Consider the following 27,506-nt stretch of genomic DNA (forward strand, 5'->3'; position numbering starts at 1 on the left):
ACTGTAACAATATAGTCCTTTTTTCTCAGGTAACTTCTTTTCATAAAATATTCCTTTATCATCTTTTGAAAACTCTAGTTAAAAAGTTGGCATTCAGAAGTTTCTTTTTTTTTTTTTTTTGTAGTTGTAGATGGACAAAATGCCTTTATTTTGTTTATTTTTTATGTGGTGCTAAGGATTGAACCCCATGCCTTACACATGCTAGGTGAGTGCTCTGCTACTAAGCTACAGCCCTAGCCCCAGAAGTATTCTTAAAACCAAGTTATACCATGAACAGTATAGAACATATGGGCCTAACTTTTACCCTTGACTTAGCTTTCTGGCCAGTCTTTGACCTTCTAATTCAGTGTGACATGGCTTAACTTGCTCTTAATGAAATTCTGGTTACCAGTGCCCATCTTATTAGGTATTTATATATCATCTAATTAATATAAATCTCTTCTTAGTTTGAAAAATATCAAAATAAAATTTGCTCTCTCTACAAATATTAAAATATATTATTTTAAAAAATTTAGATGTTGATAGACCTTTATTTTTATTCATTTATTTATATGTGGTGCTGAGAATTGGGCCCAGTGCCTCACACATGCAGGCAAGTGCTCTACCACTGAGCCACAACCCCGTCCCTAAAATATATTATTTTTATCATTTTGAAATTTTGACAGTTGCTGTTTTCCAGGCTTGAGGAAACTCTATGCTTGATTGGTTTCTCACCTAAAATAGTCAGATTTCATCCTGCTATTTTCCCACACATGATGGTTTTTCTGTTCTTTCTGAGCCTGTAATGGGAGTAAAGGAGTTCTAAAACTATTTCTTACCTTTCCCCATCAGTGGACTTTCTTTTTTCTAAAGTAGGGATAGTGAAGAAGAAAACTCATTTTTCCTTTAAAATTTTCTATGAATTTTAGGTCATTCTGGCTTTTATTCTCTTCTACAAATATTTCACTCTTTGTAGTATTCAATAAATATATGCAAACAATAATTTTAAATAATAATTTATTAATTTGATCAATTCATTAAAAGGTAATGTTTGATACCTCCGAGTCCACACCCAAGTTGGATAGGGCAGGAAAAATTCTGAAGAGGATTCTTCTAGTTCCTCCAGACATCATGTCACAGGATGTACTGGTCAGAGCCAGAAGAGTAAGTCTGAGTATGTGAACCAGGGTTTGGAAGGGAGCCATCTGAGACCACAGTACCTAGGAAGGGAAAGACAGAGCTGCAATGGAGTCTGGAGGGACTTAAGGGATTCTCTTCACTGACTGCTCCAAACCAAAAATTTATATTCTTTCCCCTCCTGCTTTTACACTCATCTAGAAGTAGGAGGGCAGGCAGAGTGACACTAAGATGCTAGCTAATTGACAGTCAGTGACTGATTATCTAGAAAGATGACATGACGTGGATTTTCAAGACAATTTATTTTTTTCTTTTTTGCATACTGGGAAATGAACCCAGGGGCACTTTATCATTGAGCTACATTCTCATTTCTTTATATATATTTTTTTAAATTTGAGACAGGATCTCTCTAAATTGCCCAGACTGATATTGAACTTGCAACCCTCCTTCCTCAGCTTCCTGAGTAGCTAGGATTATAGGCTTGCACCTACAATTTACTCTTGGGTCCAGGAATTGGGAATGTGTACATGGGATCTTACAAGAAGTAGATTGGTCTAGATTGAGAATAAATATGACACCTTTGGATTGTGTGGTCCTGGACAATTTTTATACTTTTTACCTCTTCTCTTTGCTTCTACACTGGTTATGTGGAAAGAAGGGAATATAGAATATGAGTGCCTCAGCTTGGTTTTAGCCCTCTATCAGCCTGAAAACTCTACTTTGCTCCCCTGAGGCCCCTCTTGTTACAGAGTTTAGGTATGGACACCCTATCCTACCCATGGACTATAGAGGTTGATAGAGGTATCATAGGGACAAGACAAACATTTGGGTAACAGGCATTTTCATACATACACTTTCTTGCTCCCACTAAGGTTTCTGTCCCAGTCAAACAGAAAACCTGGCAGCTTCATGTTTTGAGACAAAAATGTAAAATGGCTGAGACTTAGTTTTTGTCTAGTACACCACAGTTGGCCACACATTTACATGTTCATACATTCTTGCATGCAATTGCTACAGTTGTGAAGCAACTATTTGGCTGTGGTTGTAATGTTGTAAATGCCTTCGTTGTCATCTTTCTGGGCTTGACAAGGGAGAAGGTGTATGGAAGAATGGGCCTTCAAATGAAAGCATCCAGAGTGAAGAGTATGAAAATGAAGGCCATTCACATAGGTAAGTGGCAGGTGGTATCCAGCGCATGTGGAAGGACATGAAGGTGGAATGTGGTCCTTCCTGTACTGAATTGGGTACCATGGAAACCTTGGTTCCACTATTTACCAGTCAATTAAGAATAGCACCAGATGGTATAAGGAATTACAAGAATGGGTAGCACATCAGACGTTCCTGAGAATGAGATTTAGACCTCCCTGTGCTAGGAAATTTCATATATAAAGTAGGGACAATATACCTTCCCTGCCTCCCAATTTGTAAGTAATGTGAAATAATGTATACTATTATGCTTTAAAACTATGAAACTCTGCCCCAAAAACCTATGTGCCCTTCTGATACAGACAGAAACAGATTTCAGCTTTTCCTACTTTTCCCCTGGTCAGTATTGCTGAGCACATGTTCCAGCCTCTCCCTCAGGCGGTCATTGATATAGACAGATTCCTCCAGTCGCAGGCGTAGGTTCTGGATCTCAATAAGATTCTTTTCCAGCAGGTCAGCCCCTGTTGCATACCATTAAGACATGTGAGAGGGAGGAGGTGGAGAAGCCTGATCACTTTTGGGCAGGTATAGGACCTGCCTAAGGTTACTATGCAAGATCTCTACCCACCTCTAAACTTCTGTCCACTTCCTCTTCTCACCTGGGCAGCTAGGAAGCACTAGACGACTTCTCTTAAATAGCTCTTGGGCTTTCAATCACAAGATAGCCCCCTATAAAGAAACTCCCTAAGGCTTCCTCCCAGACAGAGGATGAGTATATATAAGGGAGATAAAAACAGTTCTTTTTTTTTTTTTTTAAACCTGCTGAAGATCTTTAGATAGATCTGGCCTGACAATGGGAAGGTTTGTTACCTCCTAGGTATGATGTAACAATCCAGAAAGCCTCCCTCTCTACCTCATACCTCTCCTACATGATAATCCATCTGAACTAGCTTTGATGTTCAACCATTCATAAAGAGAAAGAGTAAGTGTATATGAAATTCAATCTATGAGAATAATGAATGATACTGAATGCTTTCCTTTCACCAAATTTGGCAAAGAGGAACATGGAAGAGTCTGGGTAGGTGGACCTGACAATGGAAGAGGAGAGATGGAAATTTCCAAAAAAGGAGTGGTGGAAATATGCACGAAGGAGAGGAGGCAAATAGGCTTCATCCACTGGGACATTTTGCTTAGGGCCAGATTTCTCTTCCAAAATTCAAAATGTCTTTTTGTTACACTATATGGGACCCCAAAAATGGGCTGTTTCAATCCACTTCACTACATAATTGTACTCATGGCTACTGGGTGCTAAGAAGCTTGGGTCCAAATTCAAAAGTAAAGTTTAAGAGGGTAGGATTGGTTTGTGATTGTATGCACAGTTTATGTGTGTATGAGATGGAGACAGAGAAAGAGAGAGAAAGAGAGAGAGAGAGAGAGAGAGAGAGAGAGAGAGAGAGAGAGAGAGAGAGAGACAGATGGGTGATTCAGTAGAAATAGTTTTCCTTCCTATATGTGCTCTTTATCCAAGGAAGACCTTCCCCCAGGGAAGGCTGAGGTTGGCATTCTAGAACAGACTAATTTAGGCATGGAGAAGGAATTTAAAGCAACTCATCTTCCCTGAAGAGCACCTCAAAATGTCCCTGAATTCCTTTATTCTTCTGTCCCAGAGTGAGTCTTAGATGGGAAGGATAGGAGAATCAGCCCTGATCCGGAATCTAATGTTCTGGCTGATCCCTAGGATATTCCCCTTTCATCTTCCCACTTACTTCTGTGAGTCAGGTTGTAACAGAAGAATAAAATTCCCCTGGCAAGAAAAGGAGTATGTTGTCCCTGTCAATGGGCTCTATTTTACCACAAAGACTCCTTTGGTCTTACCAGAGGATTTGGAACCTGGTCGGTACAATGAGGAGAAGGAGGCTAGGTCCCCAGATGCATTCATTTTCTGAGGCCTCATCTCTTCCCATGGGCCACTGCTGCCATGTTGTCCAGGTTCTGGTGTCTTATTCAGCTGAGCTGATCTGGCTCCTGAATGGTTGTTGGGCAATGCAGCTGAACCAGCAGAAGTGGCAGGGCTGACATCTGTTCAGAATGGAAAGTGAGTGAGAAACAAACAGGGAAGTCATAAATGAAGTGTTTTAAAAGTAATTAAGTGAGCAGAATATCATCCTCCAAAAATTCTTGCCTACCTGGAACCTCAGAATGTGAGTTTATTTATAAATAGGGTCTTTGAAGATATAATTGGTTAAAATGAGATGATATTATATTAGTGTGGGCCTTAAATCCAACTTGACTTATGTCCTTATAAAAGAAGAGGAGACAGAGATAAAGAGAAACACAGAGAAGAAGATCATAAGAGAGAGAGTCAGAGATTGGAGCAATGTGACTACAAGCAAAGTAGCACTTACAGAAACTGACAAAAGTTAGGAAAAGGCAAGGAAGAATTCTTTTTTAAAGCCTTCAAAGGGAGAATACCCCTGCTGGCATCTTGATTTCAGACTTCTAACTTCTAAAACTGCAAGAGAATAAATTTCTGCTGTTTTAAGATGCCCAGTTTATGGTACTTTGTTGTGGAAGCCCTAGAAAACTAATAGAGTAATCCAGGGAATGAAGATGAAGACAGACATCAGTGATTCCAAGCCAACTGTTAAATATCTGTTAGATGAAGACACATTTCCCAAGGACTATAGATTTCATCCTGAGGTTATTGGCACTTCCTAGCCTACAACATCAAAAAGTAAAGATTGGATGTAGTATCTGAGGGTAAAAGTACACACACAGGAAATATCCAGTGGCCCCTTTCTTAGCTCCCTCTATGATTCTCAATGCTGCAACCATTCCAGGGAGGTACTTCATAAGTGTCTCTTCTAACAGTACAACTCATTGCCAACCTTAGGAGTCAAGAAAGTGAAGGAATGAAGCATTTTGCTAGTCCATGAACAAGTAACTGTTCACCCAATAGTCTATATCCTCACCAGCAACACATCTGCTGATTCTTCATGGGACTGTTCTGTAATGGAGTTGGAGAATGAAGGAGCAGTCAGAACCAGTGTGCAGAGAACCTGAAAAGCATTGCTTCTAGTCCTATGGCTCCCACCACTCCTGCCTCAGCTGACTCTGGACCTCTATTGAAGCTGAGGGAGTCTTTGTGTAAAGCAAGTGCTGATTTGGATCCTATCCAAAATGGTCACAACACTGTAAAAATAATTCTTAAATATAGCTCATATTTAAGAATTTATAATTCTTAAATATGGCTCCTGGCCAAAGAATGACTAGAATACTTTTGTGTGGAGGGTTGTAGAATCAGAAAATAACTGACAACTTATAGTTCAATGATGCTTTGAGAACATGACCACGTCATCTGGATCCTTAACTACTGTTTCCCTCTGAGGAAAAGAAAAGCAGCTGGGGTGGCAGGGCCATAATTCAGAGAAAAAGAACCTTCTTCCTTTCAAGGGTCAGTACCAAAGGTCACAGAATAGAGAGGTTTCCCCCTTGAGTACAAAGGAATGAGGTTCCTGTTTACCTTCAACCAAGCCAAGTTCTTTTAGGGAATTATATATTTAAATAAATATCCCATTCCCTAGTTTATAACATTTCAGATACTAATTGGAACCACTGTGATATAAAGTGTTTGGGAAACTCTGTTATACCTTTAATATAATGCCTCAAGGAAAATAGGAACTCAATCAAAATGTGATTCCCCATCCCTTTTAAACTTTTATTCCCACCTCAGAAAATCAGCTGACTCTCAACCAAGATCATAGGAGTTTCCAAGTCTGTCAGTAAACAGTGATCAGTGTTTTCATGTTCTAGTCTCCCTTGACTACTCAACTCAGGGAACACATGCTACCAGACTTTTGTGAGGGTAATTAAACTTACAGTGTAGCTGCCATGCCAACAGGATTATTCATTGACTGTTCTATAAATTTGGCTAAAAAAGCAAAAAAGGAACAGTGACAATTGTTTCTCTGATAGGATAACTTCAAATGGAAGGGAAAGACCTTCAGTATCCCTCAGGAAAGGTAGAGACGGTGGAAAATAAAGTTGATGCTCTTTGGGAGAATCTCTCCAGAGGTGACATCTCACTCACTGAAAATAGTGGAAGGAATTGCAAGTAAGGGAAAGGTGTCCTTGACCTTCTGCCATCTCTCAGGGCAGTGCTGAATTTGAACAATGTGCCTTTGGGTAACTAAGTTCAAGGATGAAAATAAAACTCCTATTGGTCCCTTGGAATAGGTCAGGTACATACCAAGGGCAAGAAGTACAATATGTAGACTCTTGTCCCTTTTGTAGAGACCATATCTTTGTGTTGAGCAGAATGACTGGAACAGAGAAAACACTGGTTCCAGAAGCCTAGCAAAAGAGGTGCTGAGAAAGGGTGAGTACCCTCTCTATTTTGTCCCTGGTTGCTCACACTACAGAGTGCAGTAGATAGACCCTGCGCTTCAGAGTCAGGCAGACTTGAAGTGAATGTTACCTTAAGCTGGGTTGTCTTCAGTAAGTTCCTCGATGTTGCTGAACCTTAGTGTCCTCAGTTATAAGACTGGTATACTACCACCTACTTGAAGGGATCTCTGCCAATGAAATGAATGACTTATGGAGAGTGGCAAAAAAATGTGAGCATAATAGATGCTTGATAAATGTGAATTTCCTGTCTTTCTTTGACTGCTATAATCACAGGGGAAATATTTACTGCTTTGCTTTGCAAGATGAAATGAAAAAGCAGAAATAGTACCAGGTTAAAACCATTATAGTTAATTTGTTGCCTAAAATAGTCAACTTAGAAAAATAAATCAGATATATCCAGATACTAAGGATGGCTTCTTATGTTGACCACACCATGATTTGACTCATAGAGTTGCCTGAAGATTCAAATATTTTTCCCCTTAGAGAAATTAAAGAGAAAACTGGGAAGAAATGCAGGTTTGATTTAAAACTAGTTAATATTTTCCTCCCATTCCTACCAAGGCTACCCCAATGGTCTTCCTGGAAGAATCTGGAGAAGGGCATGCTGGTATGGTTGGGTTGGTAAGAGACTCATCTTGAACCTTACAGCATGTCCAATTATTGATGGATTAGCAGAATTATTAGGATGATGGATGGGATAAAAACCCACAAATGAATGATAAAAAAATATTTAGGGGTGAACAGAAAATAGGAACCATGGCTCTTTACCCTAAGAATTCCAGAATCACAGACATAATATTAGCCTGGCCATTAAGATGACATGGTTGTGTCATTTGCCCTCTCCATCAACCTCCCAATTTGTACCCCTCTACCCGCCAAGTCCAACACCATGTGTATGCCAGAGTGGGTCCAGTGAGTGATGGCATATGAGACTAGGAATGAAGAAAAACTGCCTGGGGCCTGTGCTTGGCACTGAATCCCAGAGCTGTGCCCTGGGTTACAGGGCCTGAGAGCAAAGATGCCTTTTCATGGCCTAGACCTTGTGTGTGTGTCCCTAAATTGGAGGCTACTTATGTACTCACTGGCTACATTCACTGCAGGATGTACTTCCTGCTCATTAAGCCGGGAGGAGATGTTGCTGAGGGAATGATGGGCAGCAGGCTGGGTAAGGCCTCTAGCCTGGATCTGGGACTGAGTCTGGGAACGGACACCCTCCTTAGTTGCTAGGACTTCCATCATTCTACGCTTCTTCTGTATCTCCCGTAAGATACTGCAGGGGAAAGAAAGAAGGAAAAATGAAAGTCATCTGAACACCACAGCTGTATTGATTTGGAGATTCATAGGAGAAGCCAAGAGAAGTGGGAATATTATTCCTCCATAGAAAAAACCAAATGATTCATTTCCGCCTAGGGTTAGAGTGGGGTGGGTGGTGGGGGAGTGGGGATCGAGGGGCAGGGAGAGCAACTGTTATCCAGAACATTGAGCACAAACATCCAAAGGATGAAAAAAGGGTCATTGGGCCCTTTAAAAAATACTCATGCTTCCATGATAAGACACCCAAAAGCCCAAGAGTTCAATTCACTCTGTGAATTGAATCTGTTAAATAGTATTTACAGTGGCCCATTTAAAATTGGTTTCAGAGGCAATGTAATCTCTCAGGTATCTTGTGGTTTCTAAACCTCTTTCTCTAAATATTGAGATTAAAGTATAAACTTTTGTTTGCAAGGAAAATTTGTAGTTATTTGACATCTGTCAGCTCTCTTTGGGTCACACTTGAAGAAACCAAATATAATTTTACTCTGATCTTTAAAAAGCCAGGGGAAAACAGAGGTCATGCCTAGGAGCCCAGGAAACTCCTAAGAACTAGCAGATCTAAGTTATTAAACTGGTGAATTTATATAATAGGAACCCAAATGAAGAATAACTTTTTAAAAAAACAAATGAGACCATCTCATTCATTGTGTAAGCATACATATACAATGGTTTGACAAGTAAATAAAAGCTACATAATAAGCTATTTCTTTTTCACTGGTATGAGAGCCCCCTGTTCCTTTGATCTTCTGGTCCTTGCTTTAGAATTCTTCACCAAATTACATCTTTCATCCTGAAAATTTGGAGTTACCTGAGAGTCTGAGATACCTGTCCTGCTTGAGTCTTCTGACTTGTACGGTCATCTGAAAAATAAATTCAACAAGGCCCAGTCAAAATTTAAACTGGTTTCATTTCCCAGGTTACAAACACTGGGTTCCATCTGGGATCAGACATGTGACTGACTTGACATTCAAGTCCAGGATTTTCTGACTTTCCCCAGGATATCTTGGATTGAGTCTTTAGAAAGCTTTTCCCACAGGTTTCCTGAGCTTACCACAAAGATTTTTATCTCTACTTGCTCTGCTCTGAGTCATAGTACAAGGGTAAAAATCCCGCCCCTCCACATAGACCACAGGACACTTGTTCAGCCAGCCTCTGGACCACTCCAAGAGCCTCCAAGTCCTGCCACACAACTGGTTCCCCCAGTTCTGTGCCTATGTGTCCCATCACAGCTTTCATGCAGAACTTACTCCTTTCTCTGAGGAGATGACATCACTGTTCTACCTCTGTGTCTCAGCACAGTGGCCTCAAACTTACTGTTATATATGTCCTTAGATGCTCTAGGGAAAAGGTTCCCAAAATAACTTATGTTCTCACCACCCAGTCCTAGTACATACAGTGCCTAACCCATGCCAAAATCAGCAGGATTATTTACCATTTTTTGAAGTGCACTGATTAATTCTACTTATTTCTTTGAACAATCAAGCAGTCTTCAGGGACTGATGGCATTTGACCAATTTTTTAGGTGAGGAAACAAAAAGAAATATTAACCTGTCCAGAACTAGTAATGGACACACACAAGCTTGAATGAGGGCCTCTGATCTCCTAGTCAAGGCCCTTTACAACATCCAGCTGCCCCTGTTCTTTCTTTCTTTCTGCCACTTAGTTTCAGATAAATCGCTTCGCCCCTAGAGATACCCTGTGGGTATCCATCCTTATTTAGCAAAAGCAGACTAGGTTGAGCCTCTTGACACAGAGACCTGACTTCCAGGAACTGGCAGACAGGGAAGTCTGTCCCAGATTGCCAGGGTGGGTGTTGGGGGCGGGGTATGGCGCTGTGGGAGTGGTTCCCTGTCTGCTTCTGCGATAGTCCCCCTAAGAAGATGACTCTCCTAACTCCACTCTATCCTGTTCATCACAGAAGAGGCTCCTCCCATTCCTGGCTCCTTTACCTGTGTGTCTATAAATAAAAGAGAATTGGGCTGCTCCAGGTTGTTGTTATAAGAGGCCAAAGCTGGTGTGACCAGATCCCTCATGCCCCCTCTCATTTAAAAAGAATATTGGCTCTTGAGTGTTTATTGATTAGCTAATATAGGTAATCGACTGATTTATAGCCAACATCATCCTCCAGCAGTTAACCCTTTTCTCATTCATGTGGGACATGGCTGAGAGACCCCCACAATACCTCCTACCCTGAAAGCTACTTTCTATGCAGAATGGAGGTAGCGGTGATCATCATGACACCTTTGACCCCATGTATTTCTCCTTGGAACTCCTTACCTGCTTGTCCTGACTCTGTCATGCCCCAATATGGTAATCACAAAGCAGCACATCAGGCTGAAAAGTCTAGGATCTCAGGAGGAATTGAAGATCTTCCCAAGTTCTGCGATCAACTTACCAGTGCTAAGTTTGCTGGCAAGGCTCTCTGCCAACTGACTTCCTTTGGCCAGCTGCTCTCGGAAGTGCTGCTCCATGTAGTGGTCCATGCTGTTGTTGCTGAGTAGCTCCTCAAAGGTCTTTACTGTGTTCCTGACATGCTGGATGAGAAGGGAAGAGACTGCTCTCCCAATCTTCATCTTCTGCTGCAGACGAGTTAACTCTAGAGCCTGATCCTGGATCAAGGAATATTTCCTAAAGTGGGAAAGCAGCAGCAACAAGGGTAGAAAAGGTTATGGTGCTTCAGCAGAAGGTACTTGAGAGTATCACCAAAAAAGGCCCAATGTTTATCAACCTGAGCATGGAAAAGGAAATGAAAGAAGGAAAATTAAAATGTCCTATAGGTGAAAATTCTTTCGAAAATAGTCATTCCTCCTTTGTCATATTTCTGAAAATGCAACCAGATTTTCTTCTCTTTTCATCTTTCAAATCTGCCATTCAGTACCTTTCTTGAGCTTATAATACATTTCAGTTTGGCAAACAAAACCAGGTGTTTATTGGAAAGTTGAGAGAAAAAAATCAGTCATGTGAGAGAAGAGACCACATCAGGTTCCAGATAGCAAAATTTTTCTTTCACTAGGATGAACTCTTGTGTCTTTTCTATAGATAACCAGTTGGCAAGACATCTTCCAGCTCCTATAATTTAACCACTGAATGCTATCACTTATGTTTCTTCCACTATAACTAGTTCAGTGCTTTACTCACAGGTGTTCAAAAGAGTTTAAAATAATTTGAACTGAGTTAGAGTATCATGATATACTGTCTAATGTAACTTTGTTATAGAGAGAGTAAAAGAGAATATTAGTTCTTCTTGCTCTTGAGAGAGGCAAACTAGTTAAGTATCAGTAGTAGGAATTGGCAGGGCTGGACTTTAGTCCCAATTCACCCTATCCTTCCACTGAAAACTTGGGAAGTCAGTCTACTACTTTGTATCTCAGTTTCTCCATCTATAAAGAAAATTTAAAATACCTACTTTGCTTTTCTGAAAATATGATAAGTACTAGAATTTAATGTTGGAACAAGTACAGCAAAATCTGTAAAGCATTTAAAAGAAGACAAATTATCCCTCGTTACTTTGGTAATGGTAAACCTATATGACCACCTTGACATCTACTGTGTTTCTACAGCTGGTTGGCCAGAGTAAAACCAAAACCTTCTTTCTTGGAGACTTGTCAGTGTTATCTGTATTGTTCCAGCAGGGACCATGGGTACTGGCTATTTTGTGAAAAGCTGAAATTTGCCAGAGATCCCAGAGTTGCTAGTTTAGAATAGGTTATCCAGGTACTGGAAAAACTCAAAGTGGGGATTAGAGCAGCTCTTACCCCAGATAGCACAGAATCACTTTTGAATCTTTTAAACATTATACTTTATTCACATTTCCATCCAAAGTTTCTCATGTCATTATGCAACTAATTAGAATAAGCTGGGAGTGTTTTATTCATCTTACATCCACAAAACCAAACACAGAAGAGACTCTCATTAAAAATGTTCCATAATGAAAAAGAGAAGTGCTTGCAAACCTCAACTCATCCCTCATTGCATTTCTGCTCTATGTGTTCTCTCAGGAATCCTATGAATTCTCCATTGAAGCACAAAACTCTTCCCTCTAAGATGGATCCTGTTCCTACCTGTGGAACACTCTACAACATGGGAACGTCCTTTGGAATTCATCCCAACAGGTGACAACTTCTTAAGGAGTTGGGCTCACCTTGTGTTCTTCAGCTGGGCTGAAAAGCGGCTAGAACAGTTAGAATGTTCTGTTGAGACTACCTTTTTATATATTTTCCTTCCCCACTCAGTTTGGGCTCTTCCATGGAAGAGACCACATCTTATTGGTGCTTAATATAGTGTCTAGAAAATTAAATATTCAATAAATATTTATGCCATATTGTGTTTTTTAAAAGCCTTTCTAAAATATAAGTAATATTAGGTATAGAAAAGTTTATTCCTGGGGTTTCAGATACAAATATCTCTTTCTGACCCTTAGGATAGAACTATTTAAGGTAAGAACTAACATCTCTAATTCCTTTCTAAACATCTTTCATCTTTTCATCTAAGCTCACACTTCTTGGTGATCTTTTGTTGGGAGAGCAGCCCCAAGGTCAACATCCTGGGGTATGGACCAGGACCTTATACTCAAATTTCCTTCCTCTTGGATTTGATATTCCTTTTCCTAGTAGCATAAACTAGCTCTGTGTCTATCCTGTAGATGTTCAAGTCCTTGCTGCTTGGTACAAGCTACTATTAAGATTCTGGTGATGTGAGCATTTCTTAGTTCCCTCACTTTTAGACCCTGGCCTCACTTTGACACCTATGCTCACTTCAGCTACTCAGGCCTCCTTATCACTTCCAACCCAGAATGTGCTCCTTCTCCCATCTGCTCTTTCAGTCTAAAATCTTAGGATATAAGTATAGTGTTCCTTGAAGAAAAACCACAAACACATATATACACACCTACACGTGCAATCACAGGAGTATACAAATGTATATGCACAGACATATTAAGAGCCAAGATCTGATGCTGGATGTAAATACTAAGGTAATAGTATACCAGTCCATCAAAGATGCAGAAGGGCAGGAAGGGACCTCATCTAATTTCACAGGTAAGGACAGTAAGTCTCAGTAAGAATAAGAAATATACCTGATCTCCCATAATTGGTAGGTAGAAGAGTCATAAATAAAAATTTTGGCTCAAAACTCCCAACCTAGGCTGGACAAGGTGGCTCATACATGTAGTCCCAGTGACTTAGGAGGCTGAGGCAAGAGGATCTCAAGTTCAAGTCAGCCTCAGCAATGGCAAGGCACTAAGCAACTCACTGAGACTCTGTCTCTAAATAAAATAATAGGGGTGGGGATGTGGCTCAGTGGTCGAGTGTCCCTGAGTTCAATCCCTGGTACCTAAAACAATAACAACAACAAAAATCCTTCTAACCTAATGTTCTTTATCAATACCATACATCTTGTTCTGACTTTCAGGGATCTCTAAGATAAATAAAACTTATTCCACTTTCCTGGAACCTATCTATTATTCTGTATACTATAGGTCTTTTATTTATTCTCAGTTTTCAAGTAATAAATGACACGTCACAATGAAAATTAAGTCATATTTAGTTAATTTGTTGGTATAGTATTTGGCAATTGTGCTGGGAGGCGGTCTTCATGAGAACAGTGGCTCGCCCTGCCTTGTTTGCTCCATATCCATAGTGCCCACGTGTTTGCCATGTAAACATATTTGTTGAAAAGTAAATGTACTGAGTTTGCTGCAAACAACTAATTTTAACATATTTTTCCTACCAAACTCTTTCCTGGAGATGTGTTGAAGAAATAAGACACAGCCCTTGGAAAAGACAGTCCTGGATTTGAATGCTAGACTCTCCATTAACTATGTAATATATTGGGTAATTTAGTTCTTTATGACATCATCTTTATTAGTAAAATGGCATTTATGGTACTAAATTGATAGAATTTTGTGGCATGTATGACTTACTTTCTAAGAGTTTGATGAAAATATATTACTCAATAAATATGAGTGTCCCATCCCTATTTCTGGGTGGGCCAGCTACTGACCAAGGGATCACCGCATCATAGTCATGTGGAACATTGATAAACTCTGAGGAAGTTCCCAGGAATATGCATTTTACATAAATAACCTGTTAATTTACATGCAAGTACAGACCTAGTGAAAGTCAATGTTATTGTGCTCTAGATTAGATTTCTCAGGATCCTGTAGTCTTGGAATAAAGAGTTGAGGATCTAGTGTAAGATCAAGGAAGGAATCACTTTGGAATTACAGATGGGATATATTATTCAGATAGAGCTTGTCAATGGACAAATTATGGAGGTTTGCCAAAATTGTGTGGGAGCAGGAGGAAAAAAGGGCTCATATATAGTTTCAAAAAAACACAATCAACATTATAAGTTTATGTTTAGAAAAAATCCTAACATTTTCTTAATACAGTATACCTAAAGTAAATCTCAATAAAATATCCCTGACAAGTGGTGCTAGGCATGAGGTAGAGTCTATATTCTCTATCTTTAGTGGTTTGCAAGGTTTAAACAACTCTGAGACTCACTGTAGTATCTTCATATGGTTCACAGTATCTTCACATGGTATCTTCACTCACTTTGAATGTGAGACCAAGGAGCTACCTTATTCTTGCCTAAGATGCCTTTACCAAGCTTATATGAAACCAAGATTATTATTAAAAGCATGAAATAAGAAATTTTGCCATGATTCAAGATATACAGAGCGTAAATGGGGGATCTATATAAATCCACCTTCTTGGGCACTGGGATGGCTCAATATTCAGCTGAGAAACACGTGAGGCAACAGGAGATTCCCATCAATCCAGGAAAGAGATACAACTCACATGATGAAGGCATCAACTCAAGAACCCATGGAGATTTTGTATTTGTTGAGTACATATGTGGTTGTTAGAATAAAACGAAATTGCCTGGTATAATTTAAACTAGTTAGTAGTAAACATTTTACAGACTTTTTTCTAAAGAAAATCCAGGAAGGTCTTAAGAGAAAGCCCTACAATTAATCTACGAAGCGTTTCAGACCCTAAAAGCCATTACGACAGCAGCAATGACTTAATTCTGACCATGGAAGTGTCTTACAATGGTCTCTTACCTGCCGTAAGACTCAGAAGAGACTCCTGTTTCCTCAGGCCAAGGATTCTGCTCATTCACTCCCCTTTCAGCAGGTCCCTTCTTCTCTAAGGGATGATCCACCCTAGTCTTCAGATGGAACATTTTCTTAGGAAGAACGCTCTTATAGCCTGGATGGAGAAGAAATGTGTCTAGGTCTCTGTGATGGCCAGGATTTTCTCCAATGCTACCTAAAGGAATTAAAACAAAATTAAAGATGTTGGATTACTAAAGGAGATCCCACAGGCGCACAGAAGCACAGGAGTAGAACCTAAAGGAAAGTAAAGAGTAAAGCCCACAAAGTGCCCCTTTGAAGAGGACCCCAGCAACCCGTTGGGTTAAAGAATGATATAGCAAGTAAGAAGAGATGCTGACATGATGGGGACAAGGAGGGTCCACAAATGTGTTAGAAGAAAAAGCAAGAAAATGATTAACCAAATGAATGAAAAGAAATGGGATATCGACTGGTCTAAGGGATAGGTATTTTTGATTATTATATTTGAGATAAAGTTCCTAGTGAATGTCCCTTTGGACATCAAGAAGTATTTTTATTACCCAGAAATTCTGAGAGTCATGAAGGTAGAAACACAATTTGAGATGTCAGAACTCAAATCCCAAATCACTGTGACATTAACAATAGTGCTACGGGAAAGATTCAGGGTGCCAGGTCTTGAATTACAATCACAGAATTAGAATGTGGAGGTAGCTAAAGAAGCCCTGCCTTCTGGTATCTGCCATACTCAACACAGGCTGTCTTTCTCTGGCTGTCTTACCAATATAGGTCACCCCTCCTATCAGCCAGTTTTAATATCTGTGTACCTTTTTGCTCATATTGAAAAACAACCATTTTTTAAAAAAAATCTAAGCATATTTCTTTTTCGGTCTTGCTTTTGCATAGAAAACAGCAAAACAACATGTTCTTAGCATTTTTTAATATTTAACATATATTTTATTGGTACATAATAATTGCACATACTAGTGGGAGTCATTGTGACATATTCATGCATGCACATCTTTTTATTTTCCTGAAGACAGTTTCAATGAAAACAATTTTGGGAGCTTTTTGTAAACGAGTTCTTAAAAACATCTAGAGGTTCTTACTGTTTCTCTCTAGGAACTCTGGGTTTTCATCCTCTACAGTTTTTCAAGGACAAAGTGACCAAAACTAGACTATAACGTTCTAAGTTTAGCACAACAATGTCTTATCTTTTCATCTCATAAATTTATAGTATAATCCAATGCAATATTGGCTTTCTTTCTCTTGCAATAGCAACATGTAGGTGTTTCTTTTAACACAGGGTCAGTTTTAACCTTCCAAATGCTCATCTCCATCCAACTTTGTTACTTCTAGGTGTTTTTGCATTGCTTTTTTCTCTTTTAATGTCTATGAACATTGCACTTTGATACACTGTGTTTTAAATTTTATTCTGGCTTTGTAAGTTCCTTTCCCATTTGTCAAAGTCATTAAAATATTTTATTAATTTACTTGAATGTGAGTAATAGGTACTTCAGATTGTGTTGACTCATAAGTCTAATGGATTTCTTTATTCTTTTAATCAGGTATTGGCAGAGTTGCCTTAGCTGAAAATATGAAATGATTTTATGACAGATCACAGTAAAATCTAGGCCACAGAATGGGTGGAGAGGATGGCAAGAGCAAGAAATAGTTTTTAGTGACAGAACAGTTGAGACTGTGAAGAGAGTTTCAGATACAACTAGAATGGGAGCGATCCTCTTGTCGCTGGCTCTTTATGGTTCCAAACTCCATGGATATTTGTCACTGCCTGCAGCAACAAGTTGCACGGGTCTTATGGGTGGTGGAGTGGAAACTGAGGTACTTCTATCTTTCTCTTTAGTGCACTGCTTTCTTGCTTGTTTATAGAGGATAGAGGAAATGAGGTTTACTTGCTTTGAGAGGAGAGAGAGACCCCCGCTTCTCAGAGAGAAAGAAACTTTGCTTAAGAAACTTTGAAAGAAAGACAGGCTTTCTTAGAGCTTAGAAGGAGAGAGGCCTGCCATGCCTTAAAGTCCTGCATCCTGTGACCTAAGGTGCCCTAGTGATGCGTCTCAGTTCTCCGTTTGGCAATCTGCCTTCCGCCCCTGCCCCTACTCGCTGCTGTGTTCTTTCTTCTCCTGCTTTTCTGCTAATGGCTGCTTTTTTTTTTTTCTTCTCTGGCTACTGCTGCGCCGCGTGTCTTCTGCTACTGCTTCTCTGCTAATGGCTGCTGTGTGTATGTCTCACTCAGCCTACGCTTATATCACCTCCAGGACGCGGAGAGCAGGGCCACGCCTCTTACACAAAGATCAGGTGAGTGGTCGATCAGGCAATTAATGCTCAAGAACACATGCGCATACATTGTGTGCATGGACGAGAAAATCACCTGAGTGTGCTTATGTCAATTAACCTCCTCGCTGCCGATGTGATCAGGCGCCATCCTGGCGCCGCCAACATGGCATAGCCCCCAACATCCTCTGACTTTGCTTCCACTTCCTAGGCCTCCATTTTATTGGTGCCTGGGTGTTTAACAACAGCACTCCTGAGGAGAAAGTCCTGATTTGTACCATTTGCCTATTGCCATCAGGTAAATACACTCACACTGGCCAATTTTAATCGGCCACTGAAATATCACTGAATACAGAGTTGGGAAGAGAGGCTAAGTAGCACATCATGATATAATATTTCCACCATATAAATTCAACAAATGTACCACTTACACCCATTAGGATGACTACTATTAAAAAACACAAACAAAACAAAACAAAACAAAAATAAATAGAAAAGAACAAGTGTCCATGAGGATGGGTAGAAATTGGAACTCTTTTTTTTTTTTTTTTTTTTTGGTACTGGAGATTGAACCCAGGGGTGTTTTACCATTGAGCCACATCCCTAGCCCTTTTAGTTATTTTGAAATAGGATCTTACTAAGTTGCTTAGGGCCTTGCTAAATTGCTGAGACTGGTCTTGAACTTGCAATCCTCCTGTCAGTAGTCTCTTGGGTTGTTGGGATTATAGGAGTACGCCATCAGACTTTATGCTTTGTTGATGGGAATATGGAAAACATTATGGCAGTTCATGAAAAAATTAAAAATAGAATTAAAATATGATCCAGCAATTTTACTGGGTATATATTCCAAAGAATTGAAAGCAGTACAAAAATATTTATATATCCATGTTCACAGCAGCATTATTTGCTGTGGCCAAAATATAGAAGTAACTTAAGTGGCCATCAATTGTTGAATGGTTAAACAAATTGCGGTGTTGTTTATGTATAATGACATATATTTAAAAAAGGAGAAGCTTAAAGACATGCTGTATGAAATAAGCCAGTCAAAGAAGACAAATACAGTATGATTCTGCTCATATAATGTACTTAATATTGTCAAATTCATAGAGACAGAAAGTAGAATGTTTTCCAGGGGTTGGGAGAAATGGAGAATGAATCATATTGTTCAATGGGTATAGATTGCAGTGTTGCCAGAGGAAAAGAGTTTTGTGATGGCTGGTGGTAATGGTAGCACAATAATGTGAATTCGATGCCATTGAATTGTATACTTAAAAATGATTAAGGTGTTAGATTTGATGCTATGCATATTTTATGACAATTATAAAATACACTAGGCACAAATAATTTCAAGAACATAGATAATAGTAAAATGGCACAAGATTAGGGTTGGGAATATAACTCAGTTGGTAGAGTGCTTGCCTCATAAGCACAAGGCCCTGGGTTCTAATCCCCAACACCATCAAAACAAAAAGATGTCTTGAAATAATTAAAAAGCAATAGGTTTTTAGTTCTTATTTCCTTTATGTGTCAGCATATGTTGGCCTTTTAACATGTATTTCAATCATCGACAAGTATCACTTTTACTTTCTGAATGAAAAGGTTAATTAGCCAATGCTAAATGTTGGGTGCTATCTCTACCATCAATTTGAGGGGAGTCAGCAGAAGAGCCCATGTTTCTGGTCCTCTTAGGACCTGTTAAGTGGGTTCTCAATATACACTTAGGGATGGAGAGATGCCACTAAAGAATCTACACTCAGACCACAAAGGAAATGCAGTTGTTAGCATTTAATGAACCTCCCCCCAACCCTCTATAGCTTCAGCTTTCAGGAAAACAGGTGTCCCCAACACATTTAGTATTCTCAGAATTTGGCCTTCATGATGACAGCCCTACTTTGGGAGCTTCCCTTCCCCAGAACTTTGTAGTAGCCCAATTACATCATATCAATGAGGGAGTGGCTCCTGTCTTGCTTTTGGCAGCACTTACTCGTGTGTGATCAATATCTACAATTTATCAAGGTTGACTGTTGGACAGAAGCTCTGATTCTTCTTTAAGTGGTAATGCCTTATACCAACTTTCCCAAACCTGGGTGACATTTGTCAAAGTTGATCCTATGGGGGTGATGCATGTCACCATGATTACCCCAGGTTTCTGGTACTTCCTATGGCTTGCCAATGTAGCTGTGGTTGTGACTCATGTGACCCTCAAACTTTTTGTGTCTTCCTCTATCTGGATGGCAAGTTAGGGTTGAGACAAAAGATCTACTTGTATTTTTGATATAATTTATTTAATTGTAAGTGAATATGCTTTAACCCAGAGATTGCCTCTGTAAGAGGATGTTTTTGATATCTAAAACATATTTTTTTCTTGCCTACTCACGTATGATCCCAGTTATGTTAAGTTTCCAGACAGCAAACTTAGGTTATAACCACAGAAATCAGAAGAGTGATTGCTTCTTTGAGGTATTTTGACTGAAAACTTACATGAGGAAAACTTCCTGTGTTGATGGAATTGTTCTCAAGACTTGGTTTGGCTTGATGATTATAAGTGTGTGTACATTTGTCAAATTCACCAAACTATATGCTTTATATGCGTACTGGTTTATAATTATATCCAAATAAAACTACCGTTAGCATAAAAACATGAAATTACAGAAAAGTAGTTGTTTTTAGTTTTTGATTTCTTCATGATGCATGTTTTACTTTATGTGTTCTGTGAAATCATAGAATTTTCACATAAATTAAAACATAAATTCTAATAGAATTTTATATTCCCTGGAGAGTGCCAGGACTTTATTACTAATATTAACTCTATTTTACCCTCTTCCTGCCTTTTAAAAATATATGTTTTTAGTTGTAGATGGACACAATGCCCTTATTTATTTATTATTTATTTATTTATTTATTTATTTATTTATTTATTTTTATGCCATGCTGAGGACTGAACCCAGTGCCTCACACATGCTAGGCAAGCACTCTACCACTGAGCTACAACTCCAGTCCTTTTCCTGCCTTTTGAGTTATTGTAATCCATTTATTTTCAAAAGTACATTGTAAGATAGACTATTTTATTGTTGAGACAGTGATATTTATTTGATTAGCTCACATATTTAACTTATCCATGGCTCTTCATTTCTTCCTTCATTTCTATGTTTCCCTTGGGACCATTTAACTCCTAAATGGAGAAACTACATTTTACATTTCTTTAGTGAAGATCTGCTGTTTATCTGGAAAGACTTTAATTTCACCTTCTGGCTGAAAGCACATTTTCCAGCGGATCACTTGTAGGTCAGAAATTGTATTATGGCTCTTTAATAATGGTTCTTTGTCTTCCTTTTCTATTGTGTTTGTTCACTCTCAATCTTTTGAAACACATTTTTGTTTTTGTTTTTTTACCTTTGGTTACTTCTATATCTTCTCCTTTGATTTTCAACAGTTTTAAATGGCTTAGTACAAACAACAAAAGAAATGCCTTCACCAAAAATAACACAGAGAATAATGATGATCTTGATTCTACTGATAACATTGTGGATGGAGCAATTACTCAATCAGGCACATCCTTCAAGTAATGTGCTATGTATTACCATCTTCATATTACAGTTAAAAAAAGATTGAGGTACATCAAGTTTTTTTTAACTAACCTAAGGTCATGCAAGAAAAACAAGACTTCATCCCTGAAGCCAGGCTTTAAATTACACCAGGTGATTCGCCATTCCTGTTCCAAGGGAATTTCCAAGGCTTCCCACTATATATTTCTCAACAAATTTTAAGAGAAGATGAGAAACCATGAGGATCACAGGAGTTAGTAAATTGTTTGTTTTTGAGGGGTCAAATCCCACTTGAATGTTATAACATAGTTGGGGGTTGGATGTTATAAACACCCGCAGCGTCCCTTGGGTGGGCTTGAACCACCAACCTTTCGGTTAACAGCCGAACGCGCTAACCGATTGCGCCACAGAGACGGGACAGGCCGCAGCCTCTTCTGTACAGAGGATGAGCTCTCACTAAGTGTCAGCAGTACCATCTATCTTCCTTTTGCAATTTGGGTAAGCTCCAAACCTGAAAAGCTGGAGTGAGGAATAGAAGCTGGCAGTTTCGTTTGAAACCCGTACTTTTGCCGTTGGTATGCCAGAGAAACCAGAGGGCAGCGGAAATGGTCCTCGCCTACCTCAGAAAGCCAGCGCTCCTGGAGATATCTGGACCCGGGTCGAGCAAGTTTGGAAGATATCCAGCAAGGCACTCAATTAGGATTTGCATAATACATTTTGGACACTAACCCGTATAAAAGGAAATAGGCCCCGACCGTATATGAAAAACAGACCCCTCAGATCCACAATCTGCAGCCACTTACCCGGGAAACCAGGTCCCTTATCTAAATAAACAAACCCGAGAAGCCGATCTGCTGCAAATCGGACTGTGTAGGACAGTCAGTCCGTTTCTCTAGTAATCATTCAGAAAGCCGAACAACTTCAGTTAATAATTGGTTCAAAATGCCCGGAACTTGATCAGTATCTAAACCGCTTCCCTAATTTTGTTACCATAGCAACTTAGGCCCAATCAGAGAGAAGCCAAATATACACCTCCTAACCAGTCACCAGGATGACCCACTTCTAATTAGCTCACCTGCATCTTCCTCATGCCAGGCAGTCTCCAACCAGGGCCAACCTAAAACCTACACTTTTTTGTTTTATAAATCTTCCCCACTTCTCTCTCCTGCTTTAGAATCTGTCAAAATGGAAGTGACTTGGTTGACTCCCTTGCTGTGGCTAGCCCCTGAATATGTGCTCGGTCCTCATTTATTTCCAACACATCGTCATCTTGAAGCTGTTAGTCCTTTGAAAAATTCTGAGCAGCCAAAAATGCTCTGCAGAGGAAAGGGTTTTCAAAGGAGGAATTTATTTGTATTTTTTTTAACAGACTTACTGCGGCCTCTGTTTGCTTCCAGAAGTGCAATGTCCCATGAGGTGGGCAGCAGAGGTGTTACAGCGTACCATCTATGCTGCTGGAGGTCCCACGCACTCAATAGGACAGAGATCTTGAGAGGTCCTTGGGGTCCAGGGGGCAGGACCCGGGCCAAAAAGGACCTGTGAAGGAGAGGGAAAGAGGAGACAAGTGTGGAGAAAAGGACAACCAAGACCTCCTAGGAAATATACAGAGGCACAGGCCAGATCCTGATAGTAGGAATTGCATTTTTATTGTGTAATTGAATGGGGGAGAAATGGAAGAGTACATTGAAAAAAAATTTAAAAACGCAAGAAACTGTACATATCCAAAATAAAGCAGGAAATATTGTGAAGTTTTCACGTAAAAAATATTGGAGGGCAGCACGTTGTTGTCAGTAGTCTTACCAGGCGTCTTGGTCGTATTCGTGGCGTTAAAGACTTTTTCTAGTTTCTTGCTTGGCCAAGATTTGTTATGTTTAGTGTCTCTTTTAAATCCTGAACCTGCTTGCACCTGGTATGTGTGGCCAGAGAGCAGGGTTTACTAGGTTCTCCATGACTAAGTCGGAAAGGAAGAAACTCCCAAGCACTAATCTAAGAGCAGAGTTTCTACGTAGCACTGGACAGTAGCACTGAACCTGGAGGAGGAAACTGTACCTAAAGGTGAAGCCTGAGGCCTGAGGTTATGGTTCAGTGGTAGTGTGCTTGCCTTGCATATGTGAAGCACTGGGTTCATCCTCATACACCACATGAAAATAAATAAACAAAATAAAGGTATTGTATCCATGTACTACTAACCAAAAAAAAAAAAAAAAAAAAAAAGAGGTAAAGCCCCAACTGTGGAATCCTACTGTGGAGGATCCTTTATCTGCAGTTTTGGGCTATTGTAAACGTGTGGTCACAATAGTCTCTCTAATCGAGATGTTTCAAATCACAGCAAGGCTATTTGAGATGCAATGATGATGAGCTTTTTTACAATAGCATCTAATACTACAAACCTAATAAATGCAGTAAAAACTAAACTTAATCCCATCATCCCATCTCTTCCTACCCCAATTTATGCAACAAATACATTATTGAAGTATAATTCACATAAAGTGCACAAATCTTATGTGCATGGCCTGATGAATTTTCACAAATTTTTCAACCTACATCAACTGATAGAAATACTTTCAAGACCTCTGAAAGGTCCATAGAACTCTTTCAGTTAATCTCCATCCACCTTTGGTCATTTAAAGAAACCCATTTGTTTTCTGATTCTAGATTAGTGTTGACTGGATTTGGAATTCACATAAATGAAAATAATTTTTTGTCTTGGACTTTTATTCATGCAACATGTTTTTGAGATGCATCCATGATGTTGAGTGTATTATTTTGGTGTATTGGTATTATTCCTATGTGTAAACTTACCACTGTTGATGGACTACTGGGTTATTTCAATTTTGTCTGTTGTGAACAAAGCTGTTAGTAGTTCTTGTACAATTCTTTTTGTAAATATGTGCATTCATTTGTCTTGAGTATATGCTTTGTAATAGAATTGCCAGGTTATAGGGTAGTTATAAATGTAACTTTATTAGAAATTTGCCAAATAATTTTCCAGAATTGTTGTGCTCTGTTTTACATCAGCAACTACTTAACCTGGGTCTCTCCATGTTCTTGTCAGAACTTAACTGTTCTCTGTCTTTACAGATAATGGACATTTGGGTTGTTTGTAATTCTGGTTATTGTGAACAAAGCTACTATGAAAATTCTTGTTATAATCTTTGTGTGTATATATACATAAATATATATTATATATTTATGTATGTACATATATAAATATTTATTATATTTATAATATATATTATATATTTAAATATGCATATATAAGTAATATATTTATATATGTATATATAAATATATATATATTTTTTTTTTCAGTCCTTTGGGGAAAATATCTAGGTGAACAATTGTTAGGAACAAAGGAATGTTTATGTTTAAATTTGAAAGAGACTGTCAAACCAGAATGGTTATAACATTTTACATTTCCACTAAAAATCTCTGATTTGTGGTTGTTCTACATCACCAAGATTTGTTCTTTTTATATTTTATCATTTTAGTCATGTTCCTGAGTTAAGAAGTATCTCAATGTGATTTTAATGTCTATTTCCCTAACAACTAATGATACTGAGCACTCTTTTATAGGCTTATTGATCATTAGTATATATTCTCTTTGGAGAATCTGTTTAAACTTTGCCTATCCTAAAAAATGTGTAAGAATTCATTATATTTCCTGGATACTAGTTCTTGGTCTGACATATTTTATGAATATTTTCTCCTAGTCTGTGGCTTGCCTTTTCATTCTTACTGGTGTCTTTTATGAGAAGACATTTTTAATATTGATAATTTATAATATTTCCTTTTTACTTATTTCTTTCTGATATTCAGGAAATATTTCTTGGTCAAAAGGACATTATCATCTAAAACTTTGTAGTTTATATGGTTTGGTCTGTGATCTGACTCAAATTAGCCTTTTTGTGTAAATTGTGAGGTAGAGATTGTGGATATGATGGTCAGCTTTCCATTACTGTAACAAATACCTGAGATACAAAAAGAGGAAAAGATCTATTTTGGCTCAGTGTTTTGAAGGTTTCACTTCATGATTCATTGGCCCTACTTTTGGAACCTGTGGCAAGACAGTGCATCACAGCTGGTAGCACTAATGGAGCAAAGCTGTTCAGCTCATGGCTAAGACTAAAAATCTTTTAAAATAAGAATACATAGAGGGAAAGAGGAAGAGTTTGGGAATCTTATAATCCCCTTTCAGGGCACACCACCAATGACCTAAAACCTACCCACTAGGGTCTCGCCTCTTAATGTTTCCATCACCTCCCAATAGCACCAAGTTGAGGACCAAGCCTATAACACAAGGGCCTTTGGGGGACATTACATATCCAAATTATTGCAGTTGGGTTTTCACTATTAGATATTCAGTTAGTCCAGCATTATTTGTCAAAAAGACATTCTTTTCACCATTGAATTGCTTTAGTACTGTTTATGAAAATCAACTGACTACATAACATGTGTCTGTTATAGGCATCTCATTTTCATTTATCTATACATGTATCCTTTGACCATTCTCATGCAGTTTTGTTTATATAGCAATAAACAGTTTATGATATTAAGTCTTAAAACCCTTCAGGTTTGACTTTTTCATATGACTCAATAAATCTGAAATGAGTACAGACCAAAGTATCCACCATTCAAACCAAGATATGCTGCCACTTACTCCTCATTTCATTGTAGACAAATGATTTTACATATTATGACTGACTCCTTTGCTAAAGATCCCCTATTAAACCTTCTGGAGAAAATAAATCTAATACCTTCAGAGCTGAACTAGACATAAAATGTCTGCAATATTCAGCAATGAATTTAGAATTTTCTTGAAAAATGAAACTCATTTTTCAGTTTCTTTGGCCACAGGAATTTTTCTATTACTTATGAGTATGAAACAAAATGTTCCATTGCAATATTCTGTGCTTCGCAGGAAGAAAAGCTTTAGTAGATACAACTAATATTTAGAGGCCAATATGAGGTTTTTTCATTTATCATCTTTCTCATTTTTGTAAAAACAGCATAAAGTGGGCTTTAAATGCTGGTATAATTTTTGGAATCTGCATTTAAATTTCAAATGATTAAAGTATTCATTGTGAACATCCTAGACTCATCTTAAGTTCCATCAAGAATGCACTTAAGTGGGCCCAACATTAGGGTATAAATCTGTAGTTCGTGTGTGAGAACTTCTCAGCAGGATTTGCTTTCTTTGGAATGGATAGTGATCTTGATTTTCCCTCACACCTGATAGTCCTCAGTACAAAACCTGTCAGAAATAATTTCCTTTGTTAAAAGATTTTACAGTATTCTTTTTTCAGAGAACGATTTTAAATAAGTTAGTTGTATCCTTAGAATTCACAGAAAACTTGGGGAGAGAGCATCCAGCCATTCAAGTTCAAATGCAATCCAGCTGGAGAGAAGGAGACATTGTACACTCACCAGTAATGGGCCAAGGCTGTCTGCTTTGGCTCCAATGGGAGACTGGAAGTCCCTTCGACAGCGACAGGAGTAGCAAGTTTCAGAGGAGGCCAACTTCACCTTTTTGGTGCCTTGAGATCAGAAAAATCTCATGGGATTTCTGCCCTTCCTGTTTGTCTATTCAACCTCTCTGCTGCTTCAGGACCTTTTTCGAACCCTAGTGGACAGGGTCCAAGAGGGCAGCAGCCCTTGCCTGCGAGTTTTATGAGTTCAAACCGACACAGAACATTACTGACCTTACTGACGGCGGGTGAGAACGCCAGGAAAGGGGGCGGCAACGGGTGCCCAGAGGAACCTTGAACTCGCCACCAGCAACCCACCCTGAACCTCCCAGGCTCCGGGCAAAGTGAATAAACGCCGTCTGAAAATTCTCTGCAGGTGACTGGGAAGGGAAGAGCCAGCAAGAGGAGCTGTGCTGATAGGACCTAACCCTGCCCCTGGCCCTCGAAGACGGCCTCGAGAGATTGATTTTGACAGGCAGGGCCAAAGAAAACTCTCAACAGTAGCCCAAACTCGGATCCCCAGATTAAGGATTTCAGACCCTAAAGTCTGGGCGAGCCATGGGTGGCAAGTTAAATCGATCTTCGTGCCTTCTTGTTTGCCCAAATTCAGAGACCAAGAAGAGTAAAATTGTGTGGCTAAAGTCTGCAATTAATCAAAGAGAAAATACAATTTTCTAAGTAATCGGGTGTGGGCTGTGAGAGAGGGACTCACGCGAGTTTGGGGCGTGAGCGTGTGGAAGGATGGGAGTTGCCATCAATGAACACGTGAAAAGGCTAGTGCAGCAGGTTGTTGTGAGAACAGCCGCTCAGGGCCCTGAGGTCTTTCTTGAAAAAGTTTTCCATTCGGGCGATCTAGGTTTCTGCATATCTTTGGTTACTTTAGTATTCCTGATTCTGAGGTGTTCCGCCCCTTCTCACCTTGCTCACTTCCCCTTTCCTGCGTCTTCCTGGCATATTAGTCCTCCGACTCCAATCGGTTGACAATCTCTGCCCACGCTGCCTCCTTGCGAAAGTACATCTCCAGGTAAGTGAAGTTACCGTGGCGAGGTAACTTGATCTGGTACTTGTGGGCTTGCCTCTCGGGAGCTCCACTGGAGGAGCGGAAGTTGGGCTTCGCTCAGTGCGCGGTGTATTGAATTG

The 27,506-nt window shown here is 39.2% G+C and overlaps 1 protein-coding gene across 5 annotated transcripts; it reads right to left on the bottom strand.

Annotated features, from left to right (window-relative positions):
* Window positions 1-1,042: 1,042 nt before the first annotated feature.
* LOC306642130 (myomegalin-like) lies at window positions 1,043-27,461 on the bottom strand. Of its 5 annotated transcripts, XM_079107605.1 has the most exons (9): window positions 27,079-27,461; window positions 26,326-26,435; window positions 15,053-15,260; window positions 10,379-10,611; window positions 8,792-8,843; window positions 7,752-7,939; window positions 4,138-4,341; window positions 2,652-2,783; window positions 1,043-1,199 (listed from the first exon to the last, which is right to left on the bottom strand). In XM_079107605.1, the coding sequence occupies exons 3-9, from the start codon at window positions 15,172-15,174 to the stop codon at window positions 1,114-1,116; spliced, it is 1,017 nt and encodes a 338-aa protein (XP_078963731.1). In that variant the 5' UTR covers window positions 15,175-15,260; window positions 26,326-26,435; window positions 27,079-27,461; the 3' UTR covers window positions 1,043-1,113. The 5 variants fall into 5 exon arrangements, with proteins under 5 accessions (XP_078963731.1, XP_078963733.1, XP_078963730.1 ...); XM_079107607.1 differs by lacking the exon at window positions 26,326-26,435 and having other exon boundaries at window positions 27,285-27,461; XM_079107604.1 differs by lacking the exon at window positions 26,326-26,435.
* Between the last annotated feature and the right edge of the window lie 45 nt (window positions 27,462-27,506).

The sequence above is a fragment of the Sciurus vulgaris genome, assembly GCF_902686455.1.
Source record: "Sciurus vulgaris genome assembly, chromosome: 1".
Lineage (NCBI taxonomy): Eukaryota > Metazoa > Chordata > Mammalia > Rodentia > Sciuridae > Sciurus > Sciurus vulgaris.